This window comes from Oncorhynchus keta, chromosome 4 (genome assembly GCF_023373465.1).
Source record: "Oncorhynchus keta strain PuntledgeMale-10-30-2019 chromosome 4, Oket_V2, whole genome shotgun sequence".
Classification (NCBI taxonomy): Eukaryota; Metazoa; Chordata; class Actinopteri; order Salmoniformes; family Salmonidae; genus Oncorhynchus; species Oncorhynchus keta.
Genome location: NC_068424.1, coordinates 18829384 through 18853884, shown reverse-complemented (window position 1 = coordinate 18853884; position 24501 = coordinate 18829384). Strand labels below are relative to the sequence as shown.

The following is a 24501-nucleotide window of genomic DNA, read 5'->3' as shown; positions in this document are numbered from 1 at the left end:
AAGGGGTGCAGTCAGAAAGTGATTGAATTCATACGAACCTTCAACAATTTATTATTTTGGTAGGCTATATTTTTACAGTGTATGTCATTGGGGGAAATGTTCTGCCCTTGATGACGAGTCCATATTTTTTTGTTAACATACATTTAGATGTACATTATATGGAGCTCCATAAACAGATGCTCCAGGTGGGCTGCAGTATTTTTCAGACAGCTGTTATTTTGAATGAATTTTAGAGGAAAATGTCAGAAAATGTGAGACTAAGTTTACGTAGGATTTTGTTGCCAAATAGTTTGGTGAGAGTCATTATACATTACAGTTAGGTAAACATTGCACTCGGTTTACAGCATTTACATTTCTAGAGTTTGCTCTGAGCAATGTTTCCCTCTAGTGGGCACCTTTCGATGACAGCACAGTGGTTGTTATGGAAAAGCATTTCCCCGGAGGATCGGGGACAGAACAGCTGATCGGGTTCAGTCGGGCTGAGAACACGGATACGAGTTTGTGCTGCTGTCAAACTGAATGAACTTCACAGGTAAGCAACAAGTCTTGTTTTTAATCTACAGTACATTTGAAGGTTGACATTTGAGTTACCCAAAGCAAACTTTTACCGGGGCTGAATGAGTACGGGTAAGTGAGCTGTGTAAACTAACGTTAGCAGGCTAGCGTGGATGCTACTGGGTTGCTAATTAATTGGCATTACAAAATGTTAAAGACTAACAGATTGCTGTCACGGATAGAGCGGGCATGTTGGATGTTAGAAGGTTATGATAAGCGATATTAGAAAAATAGTTGTTTATGGTCACACAACTTATTCAGCAGCTAGCTACAGAGTTATGTGACCGGAATATAATATAGTCTATTTTTGACTGAATTACTCGCATTCAGTGAAACCAGGCAGCAAGCATCCTAGCTAGTTCGCCTGTGTTACCTGGCTGTAGAGTGCTAGTAATCTGCTAACATCTACCCCGTGAAGAAGAATTTGCTTACTATTTAAGGCTTTTAATGTATTGGTCTGTCATCGGACACATCGGTTGAGAACAATGATGTATATAAACCATTATATAAAATCATTGTTTGAGACACGGCATTCTCTTGAAAACAGGGTAGCTGGCATTTCAATCATAGAAACTTAATAAATAGAATGGACCTATCCCTTAAGACCACTGCAATCGAGCATCTCCTGTTATTTTTGGTGGACAACTTCTTAGATGATTGTAGACTGTTGTTAACATGTTCAATTCATTAAACCGTATACTTGCATTTTTCAGTAGGTAATTTTTTAATAGCTCATGATTCAGTGTTATGAATCAATATGGTGCAGAACTGTTGTTTTGCTCACTTGGGTACCAGGTAAAGAAGCCTAGATCGATGCATACATGTAATACCTTACGTTCGAATAGAAATGTAAGTCTTTATTCTGAGTTTATCCACTTATGAGCTGTGTGGTGGAATTTGGCCATGCGTTCTTCTGCAAGTCTGACTTTATGAGTTGTATGTTAGTGTTTGTTTGTGTGTCCAGGGCCAACAGGATAGCAACCATAGAGTTTATGTTATAAGAATGCCAATGCTTTAAGATGCTAAGTGCCTTTCTCATTCATATGGCGGCAGTCCCTTCACTAAGGTGCGTGGTACATTTATTTGGTTACTTCCATTTTATTTGTTTTCATTAAGAATCTTTCTAGGAAAGAGAGGAAGCAAGCAGGTCACATTTCTTATTGTGCTTAGAGGTAACTTTTAGATGTAACTATGGCTGGCACAATTAATCGTATAACAGACAATTATGGACAATGACCGTGGATAAAAAAATTGTCTTAATACATATTAATTTTAGGAGAAGGGGGGTGGATCAACATTATATTCAAGTAGATATAATTTATCCAATAGCAGTTTTACATTTTTACATGAAGTTGGTCAAGTTCGTAGTCATTTTACGAGCAGAACAGCTTAATTTAAAAAAGTTCCAAGCAGTCAAAACCATTTGTTTTTTAGACCGGGGTGTCACCAAAGCGGTGTTGTATTAATTAGGTTTCTCGTAGCCATTTGTCAGAGATGCATTGCAAGCAACAACAAAAATGCCAACATAAATAACATTTGTGACAATAACCTTGGCTATTTGCATGACAATTAATCATTACCCCAAATTCCACAATGGTCACAGCCCTAGTTACAACTAGTACTTTTATTTGAGTAGCACGCACACAATGCTGCTGCACTCACAACTGTATGCTATCTCAGATTCTGGAGATCTGAGAACACAATATCCTAGGCCACATTGTGACATGGCACAAACACTGGCTTATGTAAACTTCTGCTCTTGCTCAGTGGCTGACTCTTTTGAACGAGGGTAAGGTTCTTAAGGTCTTTTATCTGAGCAGCACAGTTTTCATACAGAAAGGAAAGAGACCCCTACTTAATCAAGTCTTATCCAACTATTGAATAAACAATACTAGCTCCTATTTTCTCTGCCTTAATCAATATAGGCCTAACCATTGGGAACAATGTCCATTCTTCAAAGGAGCCAGACAGTATAGCCTTTACTAACCTGGCTGTCATTGATCCATCTCTAACTACTATGTAGCCTAATGATCTCTCTCTTCCTCAGCTTTGTCTTTTTAATTGCACATTAAACCAATTGCACATTGAAGCTGGGGATGGAAAAAAAAGCCTTTAGGAATATTGAACAGGAGATTAGACCACTGGGCAGTGGTTCAAGTGGCACGATCATTCCATAACACCAACCATTGATTCAGCATTGTTAGCCTACATGAAACCCACAAGCCATAGACACAGTGTACATGGGGTTGGTTCTTGCCTGGCTACCCAAACTCTTTTCTCTGGCAAAACGCTACGCCCAAATGCTACACCATGCCCAATGATTCTGGATGAACCTCCCTGATGATTTCTAGAATGGAAGATTGGTCCTAGAAACCGATGGGTTGGGTCAGAGCCAGAACACACGTGGGTATAGCAGGGTTTTGAGAATTCTTCATTGGCTTTGATACTCTGATTTGTTAAAGATGTTCCAATCGCTGATGGCTTTGTTTTGTACAACACCCCTCATTTTGACTTCACCACTAATGACTTCAATGATGGCAGTCTCAGAGTGAAGTATTTGAGAACGCTAGAGCAGCGGAAGAATTCAGTTTGAGTTGTCAGGCAAGGTTGGTTCTTTCTGTCCTTTGATGGAACAGAAATACAATTTAGGCCTAAATGTAGCCTACAGGTACGTTCAACTAGGCCTATCATTCTGACTGTAGCACTACCAACTTAGGCTATGTTTGCTTATTTCATCTTATCGCCTAAAACGCTGCTTTAATCAGATCTCAAACATATTTTGACATTGACTTTGTCTCACCAAAATACTTAGGCCTATTGGTTATGAAGTCATCCCTTTGTTTGCCCTATAACAGTCCTTCTGAAAACCTTCCTCTGTAGGCCTTAAACTGTAACTCATTTATGCACAAATGTGTTTTATGATTTGTAGGCAAATTAAGTCATTTGCTTTTTCACTTGGGGACTAAACCACACCAAACACATATGAATGTGTGAGTATTCATAGTGAGGGACAGTCACTGAGTGATTTGTTCCACAGAACCACCGGCCCTCCCTGCCCACACTGAGTCAATGACTCATTGATGGTGGCTCTCCTGTAAACAGTTTCAAGCATTTACTGACCAAACTCAAAGTACACCGATGATACATGAAGAACGCAGGTGACCAAACTAGGCCGCCCAGAAGCCGATAACCTGGGTCGTTCCACCTCAAAAATCACAAGAAAGAGGATTTCAACACCCATCATCTCAGATTGTTATGAAATTGTTTCTGTTAGAAACCAATAAGATTAGCATTCCCGCAACATTATTTTGTTGAAATATAATTTGATATCAGAGAAATGCGTCATTGCATTTTGGTACACCAGAAGTACATTCATTTCCATTGGAGTGCTGTGTTTGCCTTGAAGCATTGCGTTGCAGAGGCAGTTGCAGTGCGTTCTGTGTGGTGTATGCTCAACCTGAAAAATAACATTCCTATCCAGCTTTTAATATACTGAAGAAAAATATAAACGCAACAATTTAAAAGATGTTACTAAACTACACTTCATAGAAGGAAATCAGTCAATTTAAATAAAATCATTAGGCCAGAATCTATTGATTTCGCATGACTGGGCAGGGGCGCAGCCATGGGTGGACCTGGGAGGGCATAGGCCCAACCCACTTGGGAGCCAGGTCCACCCACTGGGGAGCCAGGTCCAGACAGTCAGAATGAGTTTTTACCCACAAAAGGGCTTTATTACAGACAAAAATACTCCTACCCCCCCACACACACACCATCTGGTATGCGGTTGTGAGGCCAGTTTGACGTACTGCCAAATTCTCTAAAAGGACGTTGTAGGTGGCTTATGTTGGAGAAATTAACATTAAATTCTCTTACATCTGCTCTGTTGGACATTCTTGCAGTCAGCATGCCAATTGCACACTTCCTCAACTTGAGACATCTGTGGCATTGTGTTGTTTGACAAAACTGCACAATTTAGTGGCCTTTTATTGTCCTGGGCACAAGGTGCACCTGTGTAATGCTAATTCTTTTTAATCAGCTTCTTGATATGCCGTGCCTGTCGGGTGGATGGATTATCTTGTCAAAGGAGAAATGCTCACTAACAGGGATGTAAACAAATTTGTACACAACATTTGAGAGAAATAAGCTTTTTGTGTGTGTGGAACATTTATGGGACCTTTTAATTTTAGCTCATGAGAAAAGGGACCAACACTTTACATGTTGCGTTGATATATTTTTCCCTGTATACTGGGTATGGTGACGTTGTGAAAAGTTCAGTAGGCCTACCAAGTGGTATGCCCATAAAAAAATGTATGATAAACTGTAATCTGATTGCTGCCAGAGTACAGTAGGTTTTACTATCTATTGAAATATGCCCAGTTGCCTAAATGAACTGAGATAGAGGAGAGAGCGTCCCTCCCAGTCTACCAGTAAATGATCCCTGATTTAATCTTCCCTCCTCTATCGACTGTATTAATAGCCACTCAGCCACCACACACACTAAACACCAAGGTGTTTTTTTCTGCCAAATTCAGCATCCCACCAACTTTTTGCAGACTTTTCTTTATATATGAAAGGTATTTATGGTTGACAAAGCCTCTACTTTTAATTCCACGAATCAAACTAGTCATGATTGCGGTAAAGTTCAGCTTAAAATGAACTGTAGCCGAGAGGCAGCATATGTACACACGGCGAGGTAGGGTACTCCCGTTACTTCTATGTTAAATTGCCTACTTCAGTCATAACCCGACAACGGCTGTATGTATATGTGTGTGTATGTGTTTATATACATACATACATGCATACATACATACATACATACATACATACATACATACATACATACATACATACTACCTTTCAAAAGTTTGGGGTCACTTAGAAATTACCTTGTTTTTGAAAGAAAAGCTCATTTTTTTGGTCCATTAAAATAACATAAAATTGATCAGAAATACAGTTTTAGACATTATTGTTTTAAATAACTATTGTAGCTGGAAATGGCTGATTTTTAGTGGAATATCTACATAGGCGTACAGAGGCCCATTATCAGCAACCATCACTCCTGTGTTCTAATGGCACTTTGTGTTAGCTAATTCAAGTTTATCATTTTAAAAGGCGAATTGATCATTAGAAAACACTTTTGCAATTTATGTTAGTACAGCTGAAAACTGTTTTGCTGATTTTAAAGAAGCAATAAAACTTGCCTTTTAGACTAGTTGAGTATCTGGAGCATCAGCATTTGTGGGTTCGATTACAGGCTCCAAATGGCTAGAAACAAAGAACTTTCTTCTGAAACTCGTCAGTCTGTTCTTGTTCTGAGAAATTAAGGCTACTCCATGTGAGAAATTGCCAAGAAACAGAAGATGTACGAGATACTCCCTTCACAGAACAGAGCCAAGTGTCAGTCAAAATAAGATCACTCAAGAAATTACATTATTTTTGACGTTTTTACTAAAGAGATTTTTACATCTAACAAAGATGTTTGGTGCAGTATTTGTCAATGAAAAAATGTGCATGAAAACGAGTCGTCTCTCGTTGAATGACAACAAAGACTTTATTGAAGAATCGCTACTGTTGACCAATCACCGATGAAGTAGACTTCAGCTCCGAACTTCGGCTTGCCTCCAGAATTTGTTTTGTGTGCCAGAACAGCCGAAGAAACCCTCACCAAAGTTCAAAACAAAAAACGTATCAAAATGTTGTCGTAATATATGCACAAACTCTACCGAACTGTTTCAGGTGGGAAGCATGTGGATGCCTTTACAGGGCAGAGAGGTTCTCTGAGTTGAGGAGGCACAGTGGCTGTTATTGTGCTAAACCTCGCTGTGGGCCACTGTGCCAGTCTGTGCTGGGCTAAAGTACACATACTGATCTGCTTCTGTTCCAGACTTACTCGCTGTTCCACTGCCTGGCTGTGACTTGGTGTGCTTTATGTTTCGCATTTGAACTGCAACAGACGGGCAAGGATGTCCTTCCGGCCTAAAACTCACTTTGTGACTTGCTCTATAAAGGACGCCTTCCATCCGCCTCAACCTTGTGTACACAAAGGGTCATAAGTTGATCCATAGGCGCCAACATGTTTCCTGACCCCAGGCAGAGCCCTGAGTTCATATCGATGTTTGGTTATGTAATTCAGCTATCACTTTCAAAATGCCCTTTGAGACACCAGGCACAGTATATTCACAGAAATATGAGCGTGATCTCTTTTTTTATTGTTATCATAAGTTGAGATCTAGGTGTATTCTACTGGCTATTCAGGGTGAAAGGAGACCCTTTTTTGTAGGTTTCATTGCCATTGTTCAGTGTGATTTTTAAATAGGTGAGGTTTCATGGTCACTAATGGTCTTAAGATATAGTGGTGGCGTTTATATCCTTGGTGATTGACAGCATTACTGTGAGGACTGTAAGCCAAAGACATTGAGATTAGGCAGGAAGCGGAAGTTAGAGGTTTTGTGATTAAGCCATCGTTATGTACAAAGATGTAGCCTACTGCTACGACATCATATATCACTTCTGTCACACTCACGCTGAACACACTGCAACTGAACAGGCTCAACACAAGCATGCATAGAAAGCTATTATGTCCCTGAGTCCCATGGAGTTGTGTGTTCCAAGTGAGGTCGGCCAATGATCTGTGATTCAGAGGACAAACGCATACAGACCAGTAGTTCTCTGTGTCTTCATCACTTCATCCCTTTTGTTACATTGTGATGAGAGAAGTACATTAAAATATAGGCCTAGCTATTGGTGGTGTTGAATAAGATGTCACGTGCTGATTTGTGCTCTTTTTTTATTTGAAGCATTATGATTTACCTGAAGTGTTTAGTTCTTCTGTGCTGATCCTAAAGGGATTGTGGGGATCTTCTTCCCAAATCTCCTTAAAGCTGGAATCCTTAATGCTGAAATTGTCACGTCCATTTGTGATATTACAACAACAAAGAAGTTACTGAAAACAACATTTTTTTCATTGCACTCTTGATAGCAGAGCACCATTTAAAAAAAATATATATATATTTTACCATAATGCGGCAGCAAAAACCAGTGGTGGGGCACCTACTGCAGATTCCATCTTTAAAGATGGAGTCTGGGATCTTAAGCATAACAAATTCGTAACATATTGTACAAATCGGATTTGTAACATATCATACAAAATGGATGACGTAGTACACAATTAGATGATGTGGTACACAAAAAACGAGTACCCATTTTGGCTCGTGAGCACCACTTTCAACACTACTGGCTAAAATGATACAAAGTTCTAGAGCATCACTTTAAGAGTCTGTAAATAAGGATTATTCTCTTTCTGTGTTTACTGTAGTGGAAACCGGGCACCATCCCTCCGGTTTCTTATTGTGCACTGATTACAAGCTGTTCTGTGGAGTGTGAACACACTAGACATCGACAGCCTGTGTGTCAGCAGCAGGTGTCTGTCTGTTTATGGCTGCTTGGTGTCTCTGTAGCTAGGTCTTGTTTAGGAACAAAGTTCAGTTCTCTGTGATTGGGGATCAAGCAAGGTGTGGCCCTGGCCTCTATATTGCAGTAGGGCCTCATTATATTTTAATAGGAATACCGGTATACTCTGTGCCACTTTGTTAGTGTGTGCGGGTGTGTAGGATAAACATTCTGATTTGAATCCAAGGAAATCCTTACATTGTGGTCTGGGCACTGACAAAGGAAAGGTCATCCTAAATATAGTTTGAAGCCATAGTGACAGAAGTGTCCCTAAAGCAGGTCTATTCATTCAATCCTTCATTCAAGGGATGACAATTATGAAAAGATTATGTTGTAGGCCAGTTGTTTTCCAACTCTTTCAGTGGGGGCCACTTAATTTTTTTTCACCAGAATTTCTGGGTACCCCCCTCCCCCCCCCAAGATTTAATCGCAACCCCCATCCCAAATCTAATGGCAACCTTACAATTGGTACATTTTGATTTTTACATCAACAAATAAACTTACATTCATTACATGTTCATTTCTTATCAAAAATACATCGATACATTTTTCTAATTATCTTTCTCATTAACGATTGTATATTGTCTCATTAATTTGTTTTAAATGTTGGCGACCCCGACATTGATTACCACTGATGTAGGCTGCAGTAAGGTCACAACACAGTGGTCTCTGTAGTTTCACCATAGGTATACTTGAATGTAGCCAAAAGTGCCATGTGTTTGTGATGCCATCTTTCCTGTCTATGTTACAAGATATTTGATGTCTTTTTCCAGTCCCAGACCTGGTCCCCTCTGTTAGGCCTCTGTGACTTGAGTGGTCTCCGTCTAAGCTGGGCCTGCCCGTAACAACTGCTCCCTCTATCTCCCTGAGTGCGTCTAGTTGACCTTCCTCTCAGCGACTCACAGGCCAGGCTAAATAATGGATGAGGTGCCTGGAAAGAGCGACTGGTGTGAGATGTTACTTACCTGGATAAATGGGAAGGGAGGGACAGAGGGCTCGGTGACAGCCAGGAGGGCCACTGCTAGCCTAGCACTTAGCACCCAAACCATTGTCTAGTTACTAGTACTACAGCCTGACTAATTAACAACCTACAGAATCCCTTCCTGATCCGTTCTCTTACACTAACCAACCACAGAGCGTGCTGTGCTGAAGTTGAGGGGGCATACGCAGGGCAGGCAGGGTGTCAATCATTAATGAAAGGCGTCCCATCTCCGGTTTCCCTGGGATAGAGGAGTGGGAGTGAAGAGTGGAGGATAAGGAGTGTACAGCTTCCAGATAACAGGCTTAGGAGGGCAGGTTGTGTACATTGCTGTAACAGGGCTCTCTCTCTCTCTCTCTCTGAATATCACACTCACACACACTCTCTCCCTCTGTCAGGTAGCCTGGCGGGTAAGAGCGTTGGGCTACTAAACGAAAGGTTGCTGAATCGAATCCCCAAGCTGACAAGGTAAAAATCATCTGTCGTTCTGCCCCTGAGCAAGGCAGTTAACCCACTGTTCCACCCGATGGCGTGGATGTTGATTATGGCAGCCCCCCCCGCACCTCTCTGATTCAGAGGGGTTGGGTTAAATGCGGAAGACACATTTTCAGTTGAATGCATTCAGTTGTTCAACTGACTAGGTATCCCCCTTTCTCTTTCTGTTTGCAGGTGTCAGGGGAGGGAGTAGAATGTTCTGTATTCTAAGAAGCACAATGGATTCTTGAGACGCTTTGATGCCTGACTCTTCCTGGTTCCCGAAGCACCACCTGCAGTGGCCTATTACAGGACTAGAAGTGATCCAATCCCCATGCATCCCCCACCTCTGACCAACCCCTGCCCTTACATTCTCTCATACTACTGCACTCTAAAAACAAGCTCTATGCAGTATTAGTCCAAATCTCTGTTTATATTTTATTATCACATTGAACAATGTGACCTGGTTCCTCTTAGATGCTGAGATTGTACTCTAAGTAACCACTTCACTTCAAGGTTTGCACCACAGCTCTCAGTATGGACTCCCACCCGGGGACTTGTGTGCTGGGTCCACTTCCCAGAGAGTGTAGGCCTAACCATCAATGGTTGCATTGCTGGCACTGACAGGGGGCAGAGGCGAAGTAGTGTCACTGTTTCGGTCCCCCTCCCTCCAACCCAGAGGAATACAGGAAGGAACACAGGATTTAAGGACAGAGACGTGGTTCAGTAATCTGGATGGATCTGTTCCAGCAGGAGATGTTCCATAAAGATCTAGAGTAAGAACCAGTTGGTTCTCAGGTCTTGAATTTCCATACATAGTCTTTAAAGCATATAGGCCCATGGAAGAGAAATTGATTCTGTGTTACTCACACAAAGAATACCGACTTGGACCTTTACACCTTGGAGATGTCTGCCACCTGACCTTCCAACAGCAGTGTTCACTTTCAACTGATAAAACCCAGAACCAGATCAGAACAGTGAAACGGGAGGTGTAGGAAGTCTGAGGTGGGCGGTGGTGTGGCATGGCGGAGCACGGCGAGCTGCTCGGTGAGATGGCTACGGTTGGGCGTCTGAGTGCCACGGAGCGCCTGAAGCACGCCCAGAAGCGGCGCGCCCAGCAGCTGAAGGGCTGGGCCCAGATGGACAAGGATATGGCCCGTGGCGGGGGCAAGGCCGGACAGAAAGTGGACAAGAACAAGGGGCGCACGCGCAGGGTGGTCTTCCCCAACAACATCACCCTGCTGGAGGCTGCAGCCCGCAATGACCTGGAGGAAGGTGAGTCAGTCAGCACACAACTATGGGCTGGTTTCCTGGACACAGAAAGACTAGTCCTGGAATAAAAAACATGCTCAATGGAGAATCACTATTAAAAGTGTGTTTTAGACCTGGACTAAGGCTAATCCATGTTTGGGAAACCAGCCATAGAGGTTATCCCACTTTATAAACTGGGTGGGTCCAGCCCTGAATGCTGATTGGCTGAAAGCCGTGGTATATCAGACCGTATTCCACAGGTATGACAACATGTATTTCTACTGCTCTAATAACCAGTTTATAACAGCAATAAGGCACCTCGGGGGTTTGTGATATATGGCCAATATACCACGTCTAAGGTCTGTGTCCAGGCACTCTGCTTTGCGTCGTGATTAAGAACAGCCTTTAGCTGTGGTATATTGGCCATATAGCACACCTCCTAGGGCCTTAAATAACCCTCACTGTTGTTGTTATGGTTGCTGTTCTTCCAAGTAGCCTAGCATGAATTACACAGTACAACTACTCTATAAACACAAGGGCAATTCCACAATAACAGTGATGCTGAGACTTTGATTTTTCACTTTAAATGTATGTTAAACAAAAAACAATGATTGTTAACAGAATGACTGTTTGTGCTGTCATTCTGTTATCTAACTTTGCATCGGCACTGTTCCTCAAGTAAATGTGTTTTTGTAAAATGTTCAATGGAAATTGTTAAAAGTTGTACTTGTGTATAGGAAATGATTCATGCATATTTTTTGTGAGACATACTTCTAAACTTGTCAGACCAGGCATTTGGTTTCAATGGTGCTATTGTTTCCACACATGATTATGGTTAATTATAGTGGTCACTCGTAACTAACTTTTGCCTGCATTACAAGAGCAGAGGCTATCTGAAGTTAGGATTCGTAGCATAGCTTAGTGAGTAACGTTCACGCTGTTGTGATTGTGTGTCTCTGCAGTCAGGGAGCTGCTGAACGGTGGAGTCAGTCCAGATCTGTACAATGAGGACGGACTCACTGCCCTGCACCAGGTACACACACACACACACACACACACACACACACACACACACACACACACACACACTGTAGCTCAGTTGGTAGACATATGCACCAGGGTAGTGGGTTCGATTCCCGGGACCACCCATACGTAGAATGTATGCACACATGACTGTAAGTCGCTTTGGATAAAAGCGTCACAAATAGCACATACATACATACATACACATACATACACTCAAACACTCTCAAACATATACACACGCACACACACACCAGGTACAGACAGTTGTGACCACCCACAACCAACAGGTCAGCCTGTGTGTGCATTGTTTTGTGTTGTCAGCTCTCAGAACTGTAAGTACTGTCTGTTGTGTCTATCTGTCTGTTTTGTCTAACTAACATCACAGTTTATGTAAACACTGTAGAGCGTTTTCACATTGCTTCCAGGGCTAGACATGTAACTGCTGCTCTGGACCAAGGCTCTTGCTTACATTCCTAGACCATTGGGGAGGATAAGTGTAGTTATGCTTCCCTTCATAGCACTGCTGTGTTGTTTGGAAAGTTCTACGAACACCACCAAGAAACAACACTGCTCTCTTTATAAGTCAAAATGACACAGACCCTACATATATACATTAACACACCCTGTCAACACATGAGTGTCACTAGAGAGAACAGTGTTCTCTTTATAAGTCAAAATGACACAGACCCTACATATACACATTAACACACCCTGTCAACACATGAGTGTCACTAGAGAGAACAGTGTTCTCTTTATAAGTCAAAATGACACAGACCCTACATATACACATTAACACACCCTGTCAACACATGAGTGTCACTAGAGAGAACAGTGTTCTCTTTATAAGTCAAAATGACACAGACCCTACATATATACATTAACACACCCTGTCAACACATGAGTGTCACTAGAGAGAACAGTGTTCTCTTTATAAGTCAAAATGACACAGACCCTACATATACACATTAACACACCCTGTCAACACATGAGTGTCACTAGAGAGAACAGTGTTCTCTTTGTAAGTACTATCTATAATTATTTCTTCCCTTTGAAAAAAGTGAATGTGTTTTACTTAGTAAACGACTGGAGGCCTGGGCCTATGCAAATTCAGCTTACACTGCAGTTGACTTACTGATGGTAGAACACTGTAGGTGAGCATGTATTCATTGGTTTGTCTGTCTGTCTGCCCCCCCCCCCTGCAGTGCTGCATTGATGACTTTGTGGAGCTGGTACAGTGTCTGTTGGACGCCGGGGCCAGTGTGAACGCCTGTGACAGTGAGCTGTGGACGCCGCTCCACGCTGCTGCCACCTGTGGACACACAGCCCTGGTGCAGCTCCTGGTGCAGTCGTGAGTCACATTTAGAAACCCTTCAACGTGACACACTCTCTCGCTGTACTGCTGGTCACAGAAATGTACACACAGTTACAATGTACTACTTAGACTTGGAAAAATAAGTTTGAGTAACTAAGTATGAGTTTGGACACGGCCCTCTGATTGAACTTCCCCAAAATCTATTCTTAGCCTTTCTTCATAGGCACTATCGTATCATATAAACATATGGTTACAATTCTAGGACATCATTTACTACAGTAAATTACCACTGTGTGTCAGTGAATATACTGTACTGCAGCTACATGTCTGCTAACCGTTAGCTGTCTTACCGGCTGCTATCTGAATAGACAATCGGACAATTTTATTTTATTTTATTATTATTATTTCACTGTAGAGCCTCTAGTCCTGCTCACTATACCTTATCCAACCTATTAGTTCCACCACCCACACATGCAATGACATCTCCTGGTTTCAATGATGTTTCTAGAGAAAATATCTCTCTTCATCACTCAATACCTAGGTTTACCTCCACTGTATTCACATCCTACCATACCTTTGTCTGTACATTATACCTTGATGCTATTTTATCGCCCCCAGAAACCTCCTTTTACTCTCTGTTCCAGACGTTCTAGACGACCAATGCTTATTGCTTTTAGCCGTCCCCTTATCCTACTCCTCCTCTGTTCCTCTGGCGATGTAGAGGTGAATCCAGGCCCTGCAGTGCCTAGCTCCACTCCTATTCCCCAGGCGCTCTCTTTTGACGACTTCTGTAACCGTAATAGCCTTGGTTTCATGCATGTTAACATTTGAAGCCTCCTCCCTAAGTTTGTTCTATTCACTGCTTTAGCACATTCTGCCAACCCGGATGTTCTAGCTGTGTCTGAATCCTGGCTTAGGAAGACCACCAAAAATTCTGAAATTTTAATTCCAAAATACAACATTTTCACACAAGATAGAACTGCCAAAGGGGGCGGTGTTGCAATCTACTGCAAAGATAGCCTGCAGAGTTCTGTCCTACTATCCAGGTCTGTACCCAAACAATTTGAACTTCTACTTTTAAAAATCCACCTCTCTAAAAACAAGTCTCTCACCGTTGCCGCCTGCTATAGACTACCCTCTGCCCCCAGCTGTGCTCTGGACACCATATGTGAACTGATTGCCCCCCATCGATCTTCAGAGCTCGTGCTGCTAGGCGACCTAAACTGGAACATGCTTAACACCCCAGCCATCCTACAATCTAAACTTGATGCCCTCAATCTCACACAAATTATCAATGAACCTACCAGGTACCTCCCCAAAGCCTTAAACATGGGCACCCTCATAGATATCATCCTAACCAACTTCCCCTCTAAATACACCTCTGCTGTCTTCAACCAAGAATGATCTCAGCGATCACTGCCTCATTGCCTGCATCCATAATGGGTCAGCGGTCAAACGACCTCCACTCATCACTGTAAAACGCTCCCTGAAACACTTCAGCGAGCAGGCCTTTCTAATCGACCTGGCCGGGGTATCCTGGAAGGATATTGATCTCATCCCGTCAGTAGAGGATGCCTGGATATTTTTTTTAAATGCCTTCCTAACCATCTTAAATAAACATGCCCCATTCAAGAAATTTAGAACCAGGAACAGATATAGCCCTTGGTTCTCCCCAGACCTGACTGCCCTTAACCAACACAAAAACATCCTATGGCATTCTGCATTAGCATCGAACAGCCCCGTGATATGCAGCTGTTCAGGGAAGCTAGAAACCATTATACACAGGCAGTTAGAAAAGCCAAGGCTAGCTTTTTCAAGCAGAAATTTGCTTCATGCAACACTAACTCAAAAAAGTTCTGGGACACTGTAAAGTCCATGGAGAATAAGAACACCTCCTCCCAGCTGCCCACTGCGCTGAAGATAGGAAACACTGTCACCACTGATAAATCCACCATAATTGAGAATTTCAATAAGCATTTTTCTACGGCTGGCCATGCTTTCCACCTGGCTACTCCTACCCCGGTCAACAGCACTGCACCCCCAACAGCAACTCGCCCAAGCCTTCCCCATTTCTCCTTCTCCCAAATCCGTTCAGCTGATGTTCTGAAAGAGCTGCAAAATCTGGACCCCTACAAATCATCCGGGCTAGACAATCTGGACCCTTTCTTTCTAAAATTATCTGCTGAATTTGTTGCCACCCCTATTACTAGCCTGTTCAACCTCTCTTTCGTGTCGTCTGAGATTCCCAAAGATTGGAAAGCAGCTGCGGTCATCCCCCTCTTCAAAGGGGGGGGACACTCTTGACCCAAACTGCTACAGACCTATATCTATCCTACCATGCCTTTCTAAGGTCTTCGAAAGCCAAGTCAACAAACAGATTACCGACCATTTCGAATCTCACCATACCTTTTCTGCTATGCAATCTGGTTTCAGAGCTGGTCATGGGTGCACCACAGCCACGCTCAAGGTCCTAAACGATATCTTAACCGCCATCGATAAGAAACATTACTGTGCAGCCGTATTCATTGATCTGGCCAAGGCTTTCGACTCTGTCAATCACCACATCCTCATCGGCAGACTCGACAGCCTTGGTTTCTCAAATGATTGCCTCGCCTGGTTCACCAACTACTTCTCTGATAGAGTTCAGTGTGTCAAATCGGAGGGTATGCTGTCCGGATCTCTGGCAGTCTCTATGGGGGTGCCACAGGGTTCAATTCTTGGACCGACTCTCTTCTCTGTATACATCAATGAGGTCGCTCTTGCTGCTGGTGAGTCTCTGATCCACCTCTACGCAGACAACATCATTCTGTATACTTCCGGCCCTTCTTTGGACACTGTGTTAACAACCCTCCAGGCAAGCTTCAATGCCATACAACTCTCCTTCCGTGGCCTCCAATTGCTCTTAAATACAAGTAAAACTAAATGCATGCTCTTCAACCGATCGCTACCTGCACCTACCCGCCTGTCCAACATCACTACTCTGGACGGCTCTGACGTGGACAACTACAAATACTTAGGTGTCTGGTTAGACTGTAAACTCTCCTTCCAGACCCATATCAAACATCTCCAATCCAAAGTTAAATCTAGAATTGGCTTCCTATTTCGCAACAAAGCATCCTTCACTCATGCTGCCAAACATACTCTTGTAAAACTGACCATCCTACCAATCCTCGACTTTGGCTATGTCATTTACAAAATAGCCTCCAATACCCTACTCAACAAATTGGATGCAGTCTATCACAGTGCAATCCGTTTTGTCACCAAAGCCCCATATACTACCCACCATTGCGACCTGTACGCTCTCGTTGGCTGGCCCTCGCTTCATACTCGTCGCCTAACCCACTGGCTCCATGTCATCTACAAGACCCTGCTAGGTAAAGTCCCCCCTTATCTCAGCTCGCTGGTCACCATAGCATCTCCCACCTGTAGCACACGCTCCAACAGGTATATCTCTCTAGTCACCCCCAAAACCAATTCTTTCTTTGGCCACCTCTCCTTCCAGTTCTCTGCTGCCAATGACTGGAACGAACTACAAAAATCTCTGAAACTGGAAACACTTATCTCCCTCACTAGCTTTAAGCACCAACTGTCAGAGCAGCTCACAGATTACTGCACCTGTACATAGCCCACCTATAATTTAGCCCAAACAACTACCTCTTTCCCAACTGTATTTAATTTATTTAGCTCCTTTGCACCCCATTTTTATTTCTACTTTGCACATTCTTCCATTGCAAAACTACCATTCCAGTGTTTTACTTGCTATATTGTATTTACTTTGCCACCATGGCCTTTTTTGCCTTTACCTCCCTTCTAACCTCATTTGCTCACATTGTATATAGACTTGTTTATACTGTATTATTGACTGTATGTTTGTTTTACTCCATGTGTAACTCTGTGTCGTTGATTCTGTCGAACTGCTTTGCTTTATCTTGGCCAGGTCGCAATTGTAAATGAGAACTTGTTCTCAACTTGCCAACCTGGTTAAATAAAGGTGAAATAAATAAATAAATAAAACATGTGACGGTGATGCATGTACCACTGGTGTCATGAGTCCCTGTCTCCTGATGTAACGTTCTCCTTGTCTGTGTCCAGTGGTGCAGAGATGCTGGCGGTCAACGCTGATGGCAACATGCCCTATGACCTTTGTGAGGACGAGGCCACGCTGGAGCTGCTAGAGATGGTCATGGCAGAGCAGGGTCAGAACCCAACTCGACATCCTCTCCTTCTCCACAACCTTGTCCTCTATTTGCATTCCCAACTACTCCCAATCATTCTCATGCCATGACTACAGCCTTGAGCCTTCATCATTAGCTACCTAGCCCTTCTCTTCCCAGTTGCGATCCCCACCATGACCCTTACTAAAAATCGGTCCTAGTGTGTTGACTTCCTGTGTACCTGTGCAGGTATAACCCAGGACCGTATAAACCAGTGTCGTGGGGCTAAGGAGATGGAGATGCTGACGGACCTTCGAGCGCTGGTCCAGAGTGGTGCGGACCTGAACGCTCAGGATGACAATGGGGCCACACTGGTGAGACACTGTAATCTGTTTGTTTTTTAAAATGTTTATCTTCCCCTCTAATCAGGATGACAACAACAGGTGGGGCCAGATAAAACACTGGACCTTGTATGAGACACTGTAATCACCTGAAAACACACTTTGGGAATAACTGTTTACATTACTGAAAATGTTTATCAAAAGCACTTCCCCTCTAATCAGCACTGATTTTAGACCTGGGACAACAGGTTCACATTACTGGTGCACTAAGGTTCAATTATCAAACAGATAAAACAAACAGAAGTTCACATTACTGACAAACCTTTCACATATGACAAACAGTAAGGTTCATTTTGAATAAAGCACTAAGGTTCCATTACTAAACCTTAAAATACACCTGAAAACACACTTGGCTGGGAATAACTGTTCAAATACATTACTGACAAACAGCACTAAGGTTCACATTACTGACAAACAGCACTAAGGTTCACATTACTGACAAACAGCACTAAGGTTCACATTACTGACAAACAGCACTAAGGTTCACATTACTGACAAACAGCACTAAGGTTCACATTACTGACAAACAGCACTAAGGTTTGAACTTCTAGTCTCATAATATAATCCATAGATTCACCTCACCACTGGTATAAAAGGTTGACCGTGTAACAATCTGTCCTCTTGTCTCACTTCACATCCAGCTGCACTTAGCGGCGGCTAACGGCTACCTGTTGGTAGGGGAGCTGTTGTTGGAGCACCAGGCCAAAGTGGAGGAGAAGGACACAGACGGCTGGACACCACTCCATGCCGCCTCCTGCTGGGGACAGGTCAGTATTGCCGCACTCAGAACAGTTTAGAAAGAAGCTACGTCCCCCTTTCTCAACTGTCATGCTATGGGCGGCAGGTAGCCTAGCGGTTAAGAGCATTGGGCCAGTAACCGAAAGGTCGCTGGTTTGAATCCCCGAGCTGACTAGGTGAAAAATATGTTGATGTGCCCTTGAGCAAGGCACTTAACCCTAATTGCTCCTGTTCAGGATAAGAGCGTCCTCTAAATGACTAAAATGTAAAATATGCCATGCTATGCTAAATGGCTGTATTGCCTGACAAACCTGAACATGCTGGTGTGTCTTGTTTCCCCAGGTCCAGCTGGTGGAGCTACTGGTGGCTCATGGGGCCAGTCTCAACACCAAGTCCGTTCTGGAAGAGACCCCACTGGGTAAGAACACAACTATCAACCCAATCAGAGACTGTGTAGATGTGAAGGGCAATGACAGAAAAGGATTGGACAGTATAGATTAACTTACTGTTGTCTTGGTAGATAATTGTTGTCCAGACACAGCATAAACGTGTTTCAGAGGGACTGAAATCCTGAATGGGGATGACATCTCCTGACCCTGTTGTGTTTTCTGTCCGTGGCAGATGTGTGTGCGGATGAGGAGGTGAGAGCCAAGCTGATGGAGCTGAAGCACAAACACGATGCCATCATGAAGAGTCGGGACCGACACAAGGGCACCTTGCAGAAACGAGCCTCCAGCACTGGCAGCAGAGGGTGAGTGGGGGGACAAGAGAGAGGATTAGTTCAAGAATTGAGGGGATAGGATAATGGTTTTGTTTAGACACATGTAAAACCCTCAAGCTACTGTCACTCTCTCCAGCTTGTAGCTGTATCTACAGTATCTCTCTCTGTCGCCCCCTGTCTGAGCAGTAAGGTGGTGCGGCGTGTGAGCATCAATGAGCGTTCCAGCCTGTACCGGCGGGAGCACCACAAGGAGGCCATGGTGTGGCAGGAGAGAGGCCGGCAAGCCGAGCCGCAGGACGACGACGAGGACAGACAGACTGACTACGAGCTCCACCAGCATGTTGCCATGGTGAGTGGTACTGTATTACTCCTGTCATAGCAACAACACCAGGACAAACTTCTATCATGTTCAATTAACACTGAGAATAGATGATATGGTTGATAGGTGAATGTGTCATATTAACTCTCTTGCGCTGGCTCTCTCAGGCTGCAGGTGCCATGTCGAGGGGGGAGGATGACGAGGGAGGGGAGAGGAAGTTCAATCTGGGGAACGGTGGGATTCCCCTGGCCCTGTTGGCGTCAGTCCCAGGGGAGCAGTGGAGCGCAGGCCGGATGGACCGCAGCGCCTCTTACCAGCTGAGCCCTGCCTCGGGGACCGGGGAGGCAGGGGACAGCATGACCCGGGAGAAATCCCACCAGACACTAGCAGACCTGAAACGCCAGCGGGCTGCAGCCAAGCTCAACAAGCACCCAGCCCCACCCGCTCCAGAGGAGATGCCCCCTTCTCCCGCCCCTCTGCAGGATGTGACCCCGTCCGGAGCCGCCCAGGAGACACACAGCACAGAGGTGGCCTCCCCCGGCACTGTGTACTTCACCCCAGCCAGCGGGGACCCGCCCCTGCTCAAACTACAAGCCCCAGAGGAGGACACCTCCAACAACACCAAGGAGCCCTGCTGTGGACTCATGTAGGGACAAACACTTCCAAACACCAACTGCCTGACTGGAAATTAAAGTGGGCGATGTGTAACAATCAAAAATGATTTCAAAACGCTACGGTGACGACCAGATATACTTTTAAAGATTCATTGCAGTTGGATTTATTCTAAGTTTATTATTTGGTTCCGTTAAGCGCCTACTTCCATCAATTACATGCCATTGAATTTTTGGTCTACTCTCCATTTTGGTCAATGTGGTTATACATTCCATCTTCTTGCATCAATTTATTTTTAGCCGTCCTTCCTGAAATGTCTAAAACAAGATTTATCTAATGGAGGGAATGTAAAACATATTCCAATATATGAGCACTTAACGTTCCTCTGTTGATAAGGGTGTGGCCAGAGCCATAGATTTACATACATGGATATTGCTCTGCATATCTATGGACCTCGTATAGAGAGAGACCTTATGTGCCCACCTGGTGGCTTCTAAGAGAACTACAGATTCCAGTATTACTCCTTCAATAGCACGGAGTACTTCTTTTTGTTTAATCCCTTTTTTCCATGTTTGTTTAAGGCAATTCAATCAAAAGAGAGCGTTTTCTCATATCAAGCATATTATATATGAACTGGCCATCTGACTTAAGTGAATAAGATTTGCTCATTTAAAGCAGAAAGGGGCTAGAGAAGCGTGAATGAACCAAAGCTGATTATTTTACTTTATTTTTTTCAAGCTGAAAATCGGACCAATGAATGATAATTTTCTACTCATGATTGACTGAGCATGATTTGAGATATGCACAGTAAATGGATTTAAGAGAAGGAGAGATTAGGATCGAGAGTGATTGTTACAAAAGGGTACATAATAATGGCATTTGTTGGTGTTATTTGTTTTCTATACACACTCACACCAGTCTGTCTGTTGACAGGGTACAGAAGTGGGAGTGTTTGTAGATTATGGTTTCTCTTTGTTGTTGCTTTGAATTTGCATCAAATTTACACACGTGTAGACAAGTGCTATTTCCCTGCCTTTCTACTGATCAGCACTGTTCTCAAAATTGTTTTTTTTTGTTCGTAAATCAACATACTGTTCCAGTGCACTAAGAACCTACATTTTCTACGGTGCAATTTGTAAACAAGGGTTTTGTTTTCTAAATGATTGTAAGAGATGATCTAATATTCAAATTAATATAAATTGTGTTTTTGTCATGGTGTTTGTCCCACCTCAGGATAAAATGACTTCTTATAGGCATTTCTATTTAAACTATTTCTATGCTGTGAATAGGGATGTACACAGTGTACAAAACATTAGGAACACATGCTCTTTCCATGACTTGGACTGACCGGGTGAATCCAGGTAAAGTCTATGATCCATTATTAATGTCACTTGTTAAATCCACTTCAGTCAGTGTATATGAAGGGGAGGAGACAGGTAAAAGAAGGATTGTTAAGCCTTGAGACATGGCTTGTGTATATGTGCTATTCAGAGGGTGAATGGGCAAGACGATATTTAAGTGCCTTTGAACGGGGTATGGTAGTAAGTGCCAGACGGACCGGTTAGTGTGTCAAGAACTGCAACGCTGCTGGGTTTCACGTTCAACAGTTTCCCTTGTGTATAAAGAATGGTCCACCACCCAAAGGACACAATCGTGGACCGCATTGGCGTCAACTTGGGCAAGCATCTGTGTGGAACACTTTTGACACCCTGTAGAGTCCATGCCCTGACAAATTGAGGCTGTTCTGAGGGCAAAAGGGGGTGCAACTCAATATTAAAGGTGTTCCTAATGTCTTGTACACTCTGTGGATATTAATGACATTTCATTTTTGTGTCAACACAATTTGGCAACCCATCCATTACAGGATTATTTCACACACAAACTACAATGATTCACAGTGATAGTTATTCCGGTGTTCCGTACAGTGTGCACCTCAAAAGGAATGAAAATCAAAACATAAATAGTAGATATGGTTATCCAATCAATAATAACCCTAGGGCAGTGAAAAATGAAATACTGAAAAATGTCTTATATTTTTGTGTATGGAGTAGATTGACCTGAACCATTCCTGCCTAGAAAGCAGTATCTTCTACATTCCTGCCTAGAAAGCAGTATCTTCTACATTCCTGCCTAGAAAGCAGTATCTTCTACATTCCTGCCTAGAAACCAGTATCTTCTACATTGCTGCCTAGAAAGCAGTATCTTCTACATTGCTGCCTAGAAAGCAGTATCTTCTACATTCCTGCCTAGAAAGCAGTATCTTCTACATTCCTGCCTAGAAAGCAGTATCTTCTACATTGCTGCCTAGAAAGCAGTATCTTTTACATTCCTGCCTAGAAAGCAGTATCTTCTACATTCCTGCCTAGAAAGCAGTATCTTCTACATTCCTGCCTAGAAAGCAGTATCTTCTACATTGCTGCCTAGAAAGCAGTATCTTCTACATTGCTGCCTAGAAAGCAGTATCTTCTACATTGCTGCCTTAATTAAATGAAGGGGGCATCAGAACAACTGACAGACCATCTTGGTTAGCCTTGTCAATGTGATGGTTTGTCAACAGTAAGTGCCTACTGTAGGGTTGATTGGCTAAGTGTAAATAGTTTGCATTGCTTGCACAAAGTTCCACATAGACCATGTGGGATTCTGATTGATGTGAAGTATGGGACTAAATGCCTTTGACTCTCTCCTAAATGTACTATTGAAATGTCTCCTTCCATAATGGAACTCAGTCCTCAATTACACATTTACATTTGTTTGTTTTAATGTAGAACATCATTTGTATGGTTGTTGCCTGTTTAAAAAGTCATGTTTTCACAGAGGGTGGTGCGACATGGGCTTAGGAGTACATGTGTGGACATGTCATTTATTTGTATATATTGGGAGTAAGATGGACAGTCGTGCTTGCTCTCCTAATAGATACACTATATATACATAGGTATGTGAACACCTCTTCAAATTAGAACATTCAACTAGTTCAGCCACACCTGTTGCTGACAGGTGTATGAAGTTGAGTACACAGCCATGCAATCTCCATGGACAAACATTGGTAGTAGACTGGCCTTACTGAGCTCAGTGACTTTCAACGTGGCACCATCATAGGATGCCATCTTTCCAACTAGTCAGTTTGTGAAATTTCTGCCCTGCTAGAGCTGCCCCGGTCAACTGTAAGTGCTGTTATTGTGAAGTGGAAACGTAATTTAGAAACAACGGCTCAGCCACGAAGTGGGAGGCCACACAAGCTCACAGAATTGTACCGCTGAAGTGCGTAGTGCAAACAAATCGTCTGTCCTTGGTTGCAATACTCACTACTGAGTTCCAACCTGCCTCTGGAAGCCTTGTCAGCACAAGAACTGTTCATCAGGTTCTTCATGAAATGGGTTTCCATGGCTGAGCAGCTGCACGATCACCATGTGCAATGCTAAGCACCGGCTGGAGTGGTGTAAAGCTCACTGGCATTGGACTCTGGAGTAGTGGTGAGGAATGATGGTCTGGGGCTGTTTTTCATGGTTCGGGGTAGGTCCCTTAGTTCTAGTGAAGGGTCATCTTAAAGCTATAGCATGCAATGACATTCTAGACGATTCTGGGCTTCCAACAGTTTGGGAAAGGCCCTTTCCCATTTCAGCATGACAATGCCGGCGTGCACAAAGCGAGGCCCATACAGAAATGGTTTGTCAAGATCGTTGTGGAAGAACTTGTCTGGCCTGCACAGAGCCCTGACCTCAACCCCATCGAACACCTTTGGGATGGATTGGAACGCCGACTGCGAGCCAGGCCAAATTGCCCAACCTCACAAAGGCTCTTGTGGCTGAATGAAAGCAAATCCCCGCAGTAATGTTCCAACATCTAGTGGGAAGCCTTTCCAGAAGAGTGGAGGCTGTTAGAGCAGCAAAGGGGGACCAACTCCATATTAATGCCCATGTTTTTGGAATGAGATGTTCGACGAGCAGGTGTCCACATACTTCTGGTGCTGTAGTGTGTGTATGTGTAGCGTCCTACATCTGCTACATAACTGTACTTCAAGCCAGCAGGGGGACACTGAGGGAAGAAAACCATGCTGCTCAACATTCACACCAGTTTCATTCTCTCTATTGTACATGGAAGTACCTGCACTGAGTATATGAATGGTTGAAATATTGAAGGTTCCTGGAGTTCATTGTCTTTCCTGTCCAGCTAATGAAGATGAACCATAAAAGGGTGGGATGTTTGTGGGAAGGACTCAGACTGATCAAGGACCTACAGTAGCTTACCTGTCAATGTATTTCTGATACCTTAATTTTGATCACCTTAAAACAAATCTAGAGCCTTTGTATATATTTTACAATAAATATATTATGTCAAACTTGAGTGTGTGCTTTCCTTGTATTTTATGTGCTTCTTTCATGTTTATAGTACATATGGATACAGTAAACATTACCCCTTAGTGGTGGAATTGTACAGTGAATTGGCACATAAGATCTTCCATTCTTTACACCACCTAGGTGTAATTCTGATGTGAGCTCTCGTAGCTTTA

The 24501-nt window shown here is 43.2% G+C and overlaps 1 protein-coding gene across 4 annotated transcripts in view; it reads left to right on the top strand.

Moving 5' to 3' along the window:
- Positions 1 to 383: 383 nt before the first annotated feature.
- The window catches only part of LOC118370304 (protein phosphatase 1 regulatory subunit 16A-like), a 37480-nt gene continuing 13362 nt past the window's right edge, over positions 384 to 24501 (top strand). The window contains exons 1-12 of one of the 4 annotated variants that reach the window (XR_008103301.1): positions 384 to 532; positions 9385 to 9454; positions 9656 to 10735; positions 11674 to 11744; positions 12940 to 13085; positions 17142 to 17245; positions 17453 to 17577; positions 18246 to 18371; positions 18685 to 18760; positions 18964 to 19093; positions 19250 to 19412; positions 19550 to 23352. Coding sequence is in view for 3 of the 4 variants with exons in the window: in XM_035755266.2 (XP_035611159.1) it covers positions 10483 to 10735; positions 11674 to 11744; positions 12940 to 13085; positions 17142 to 17245; positions 17453 to 17577; positions 18246 to 18371; positions 18685 to 18760; positions 18964 to 19093; positions 19250 to 19412; positions 19550 to 20032 (1677 nt within the window). In the remaining variant the exon portion in view is untranslated. Of the gene's footprint in view, positions 533 to 9384; positions 9455 to 9655; positions 10736 to 11673; positions 11745 to 12939; positions 13086 to 17141; positions 17246 to 17452; positions 17578 to 18245; positions 18372 to 18684; positions 18761 to 18963; positions 19094 to 19249; positions 19413 to 19549; positions 24336 to 24501 lie in introns of those variants that run through there. The other 3 variants (XM_035755266.2, XM_052503290.1, XM_035755271.2) reach the window with 3 other exon arrangements.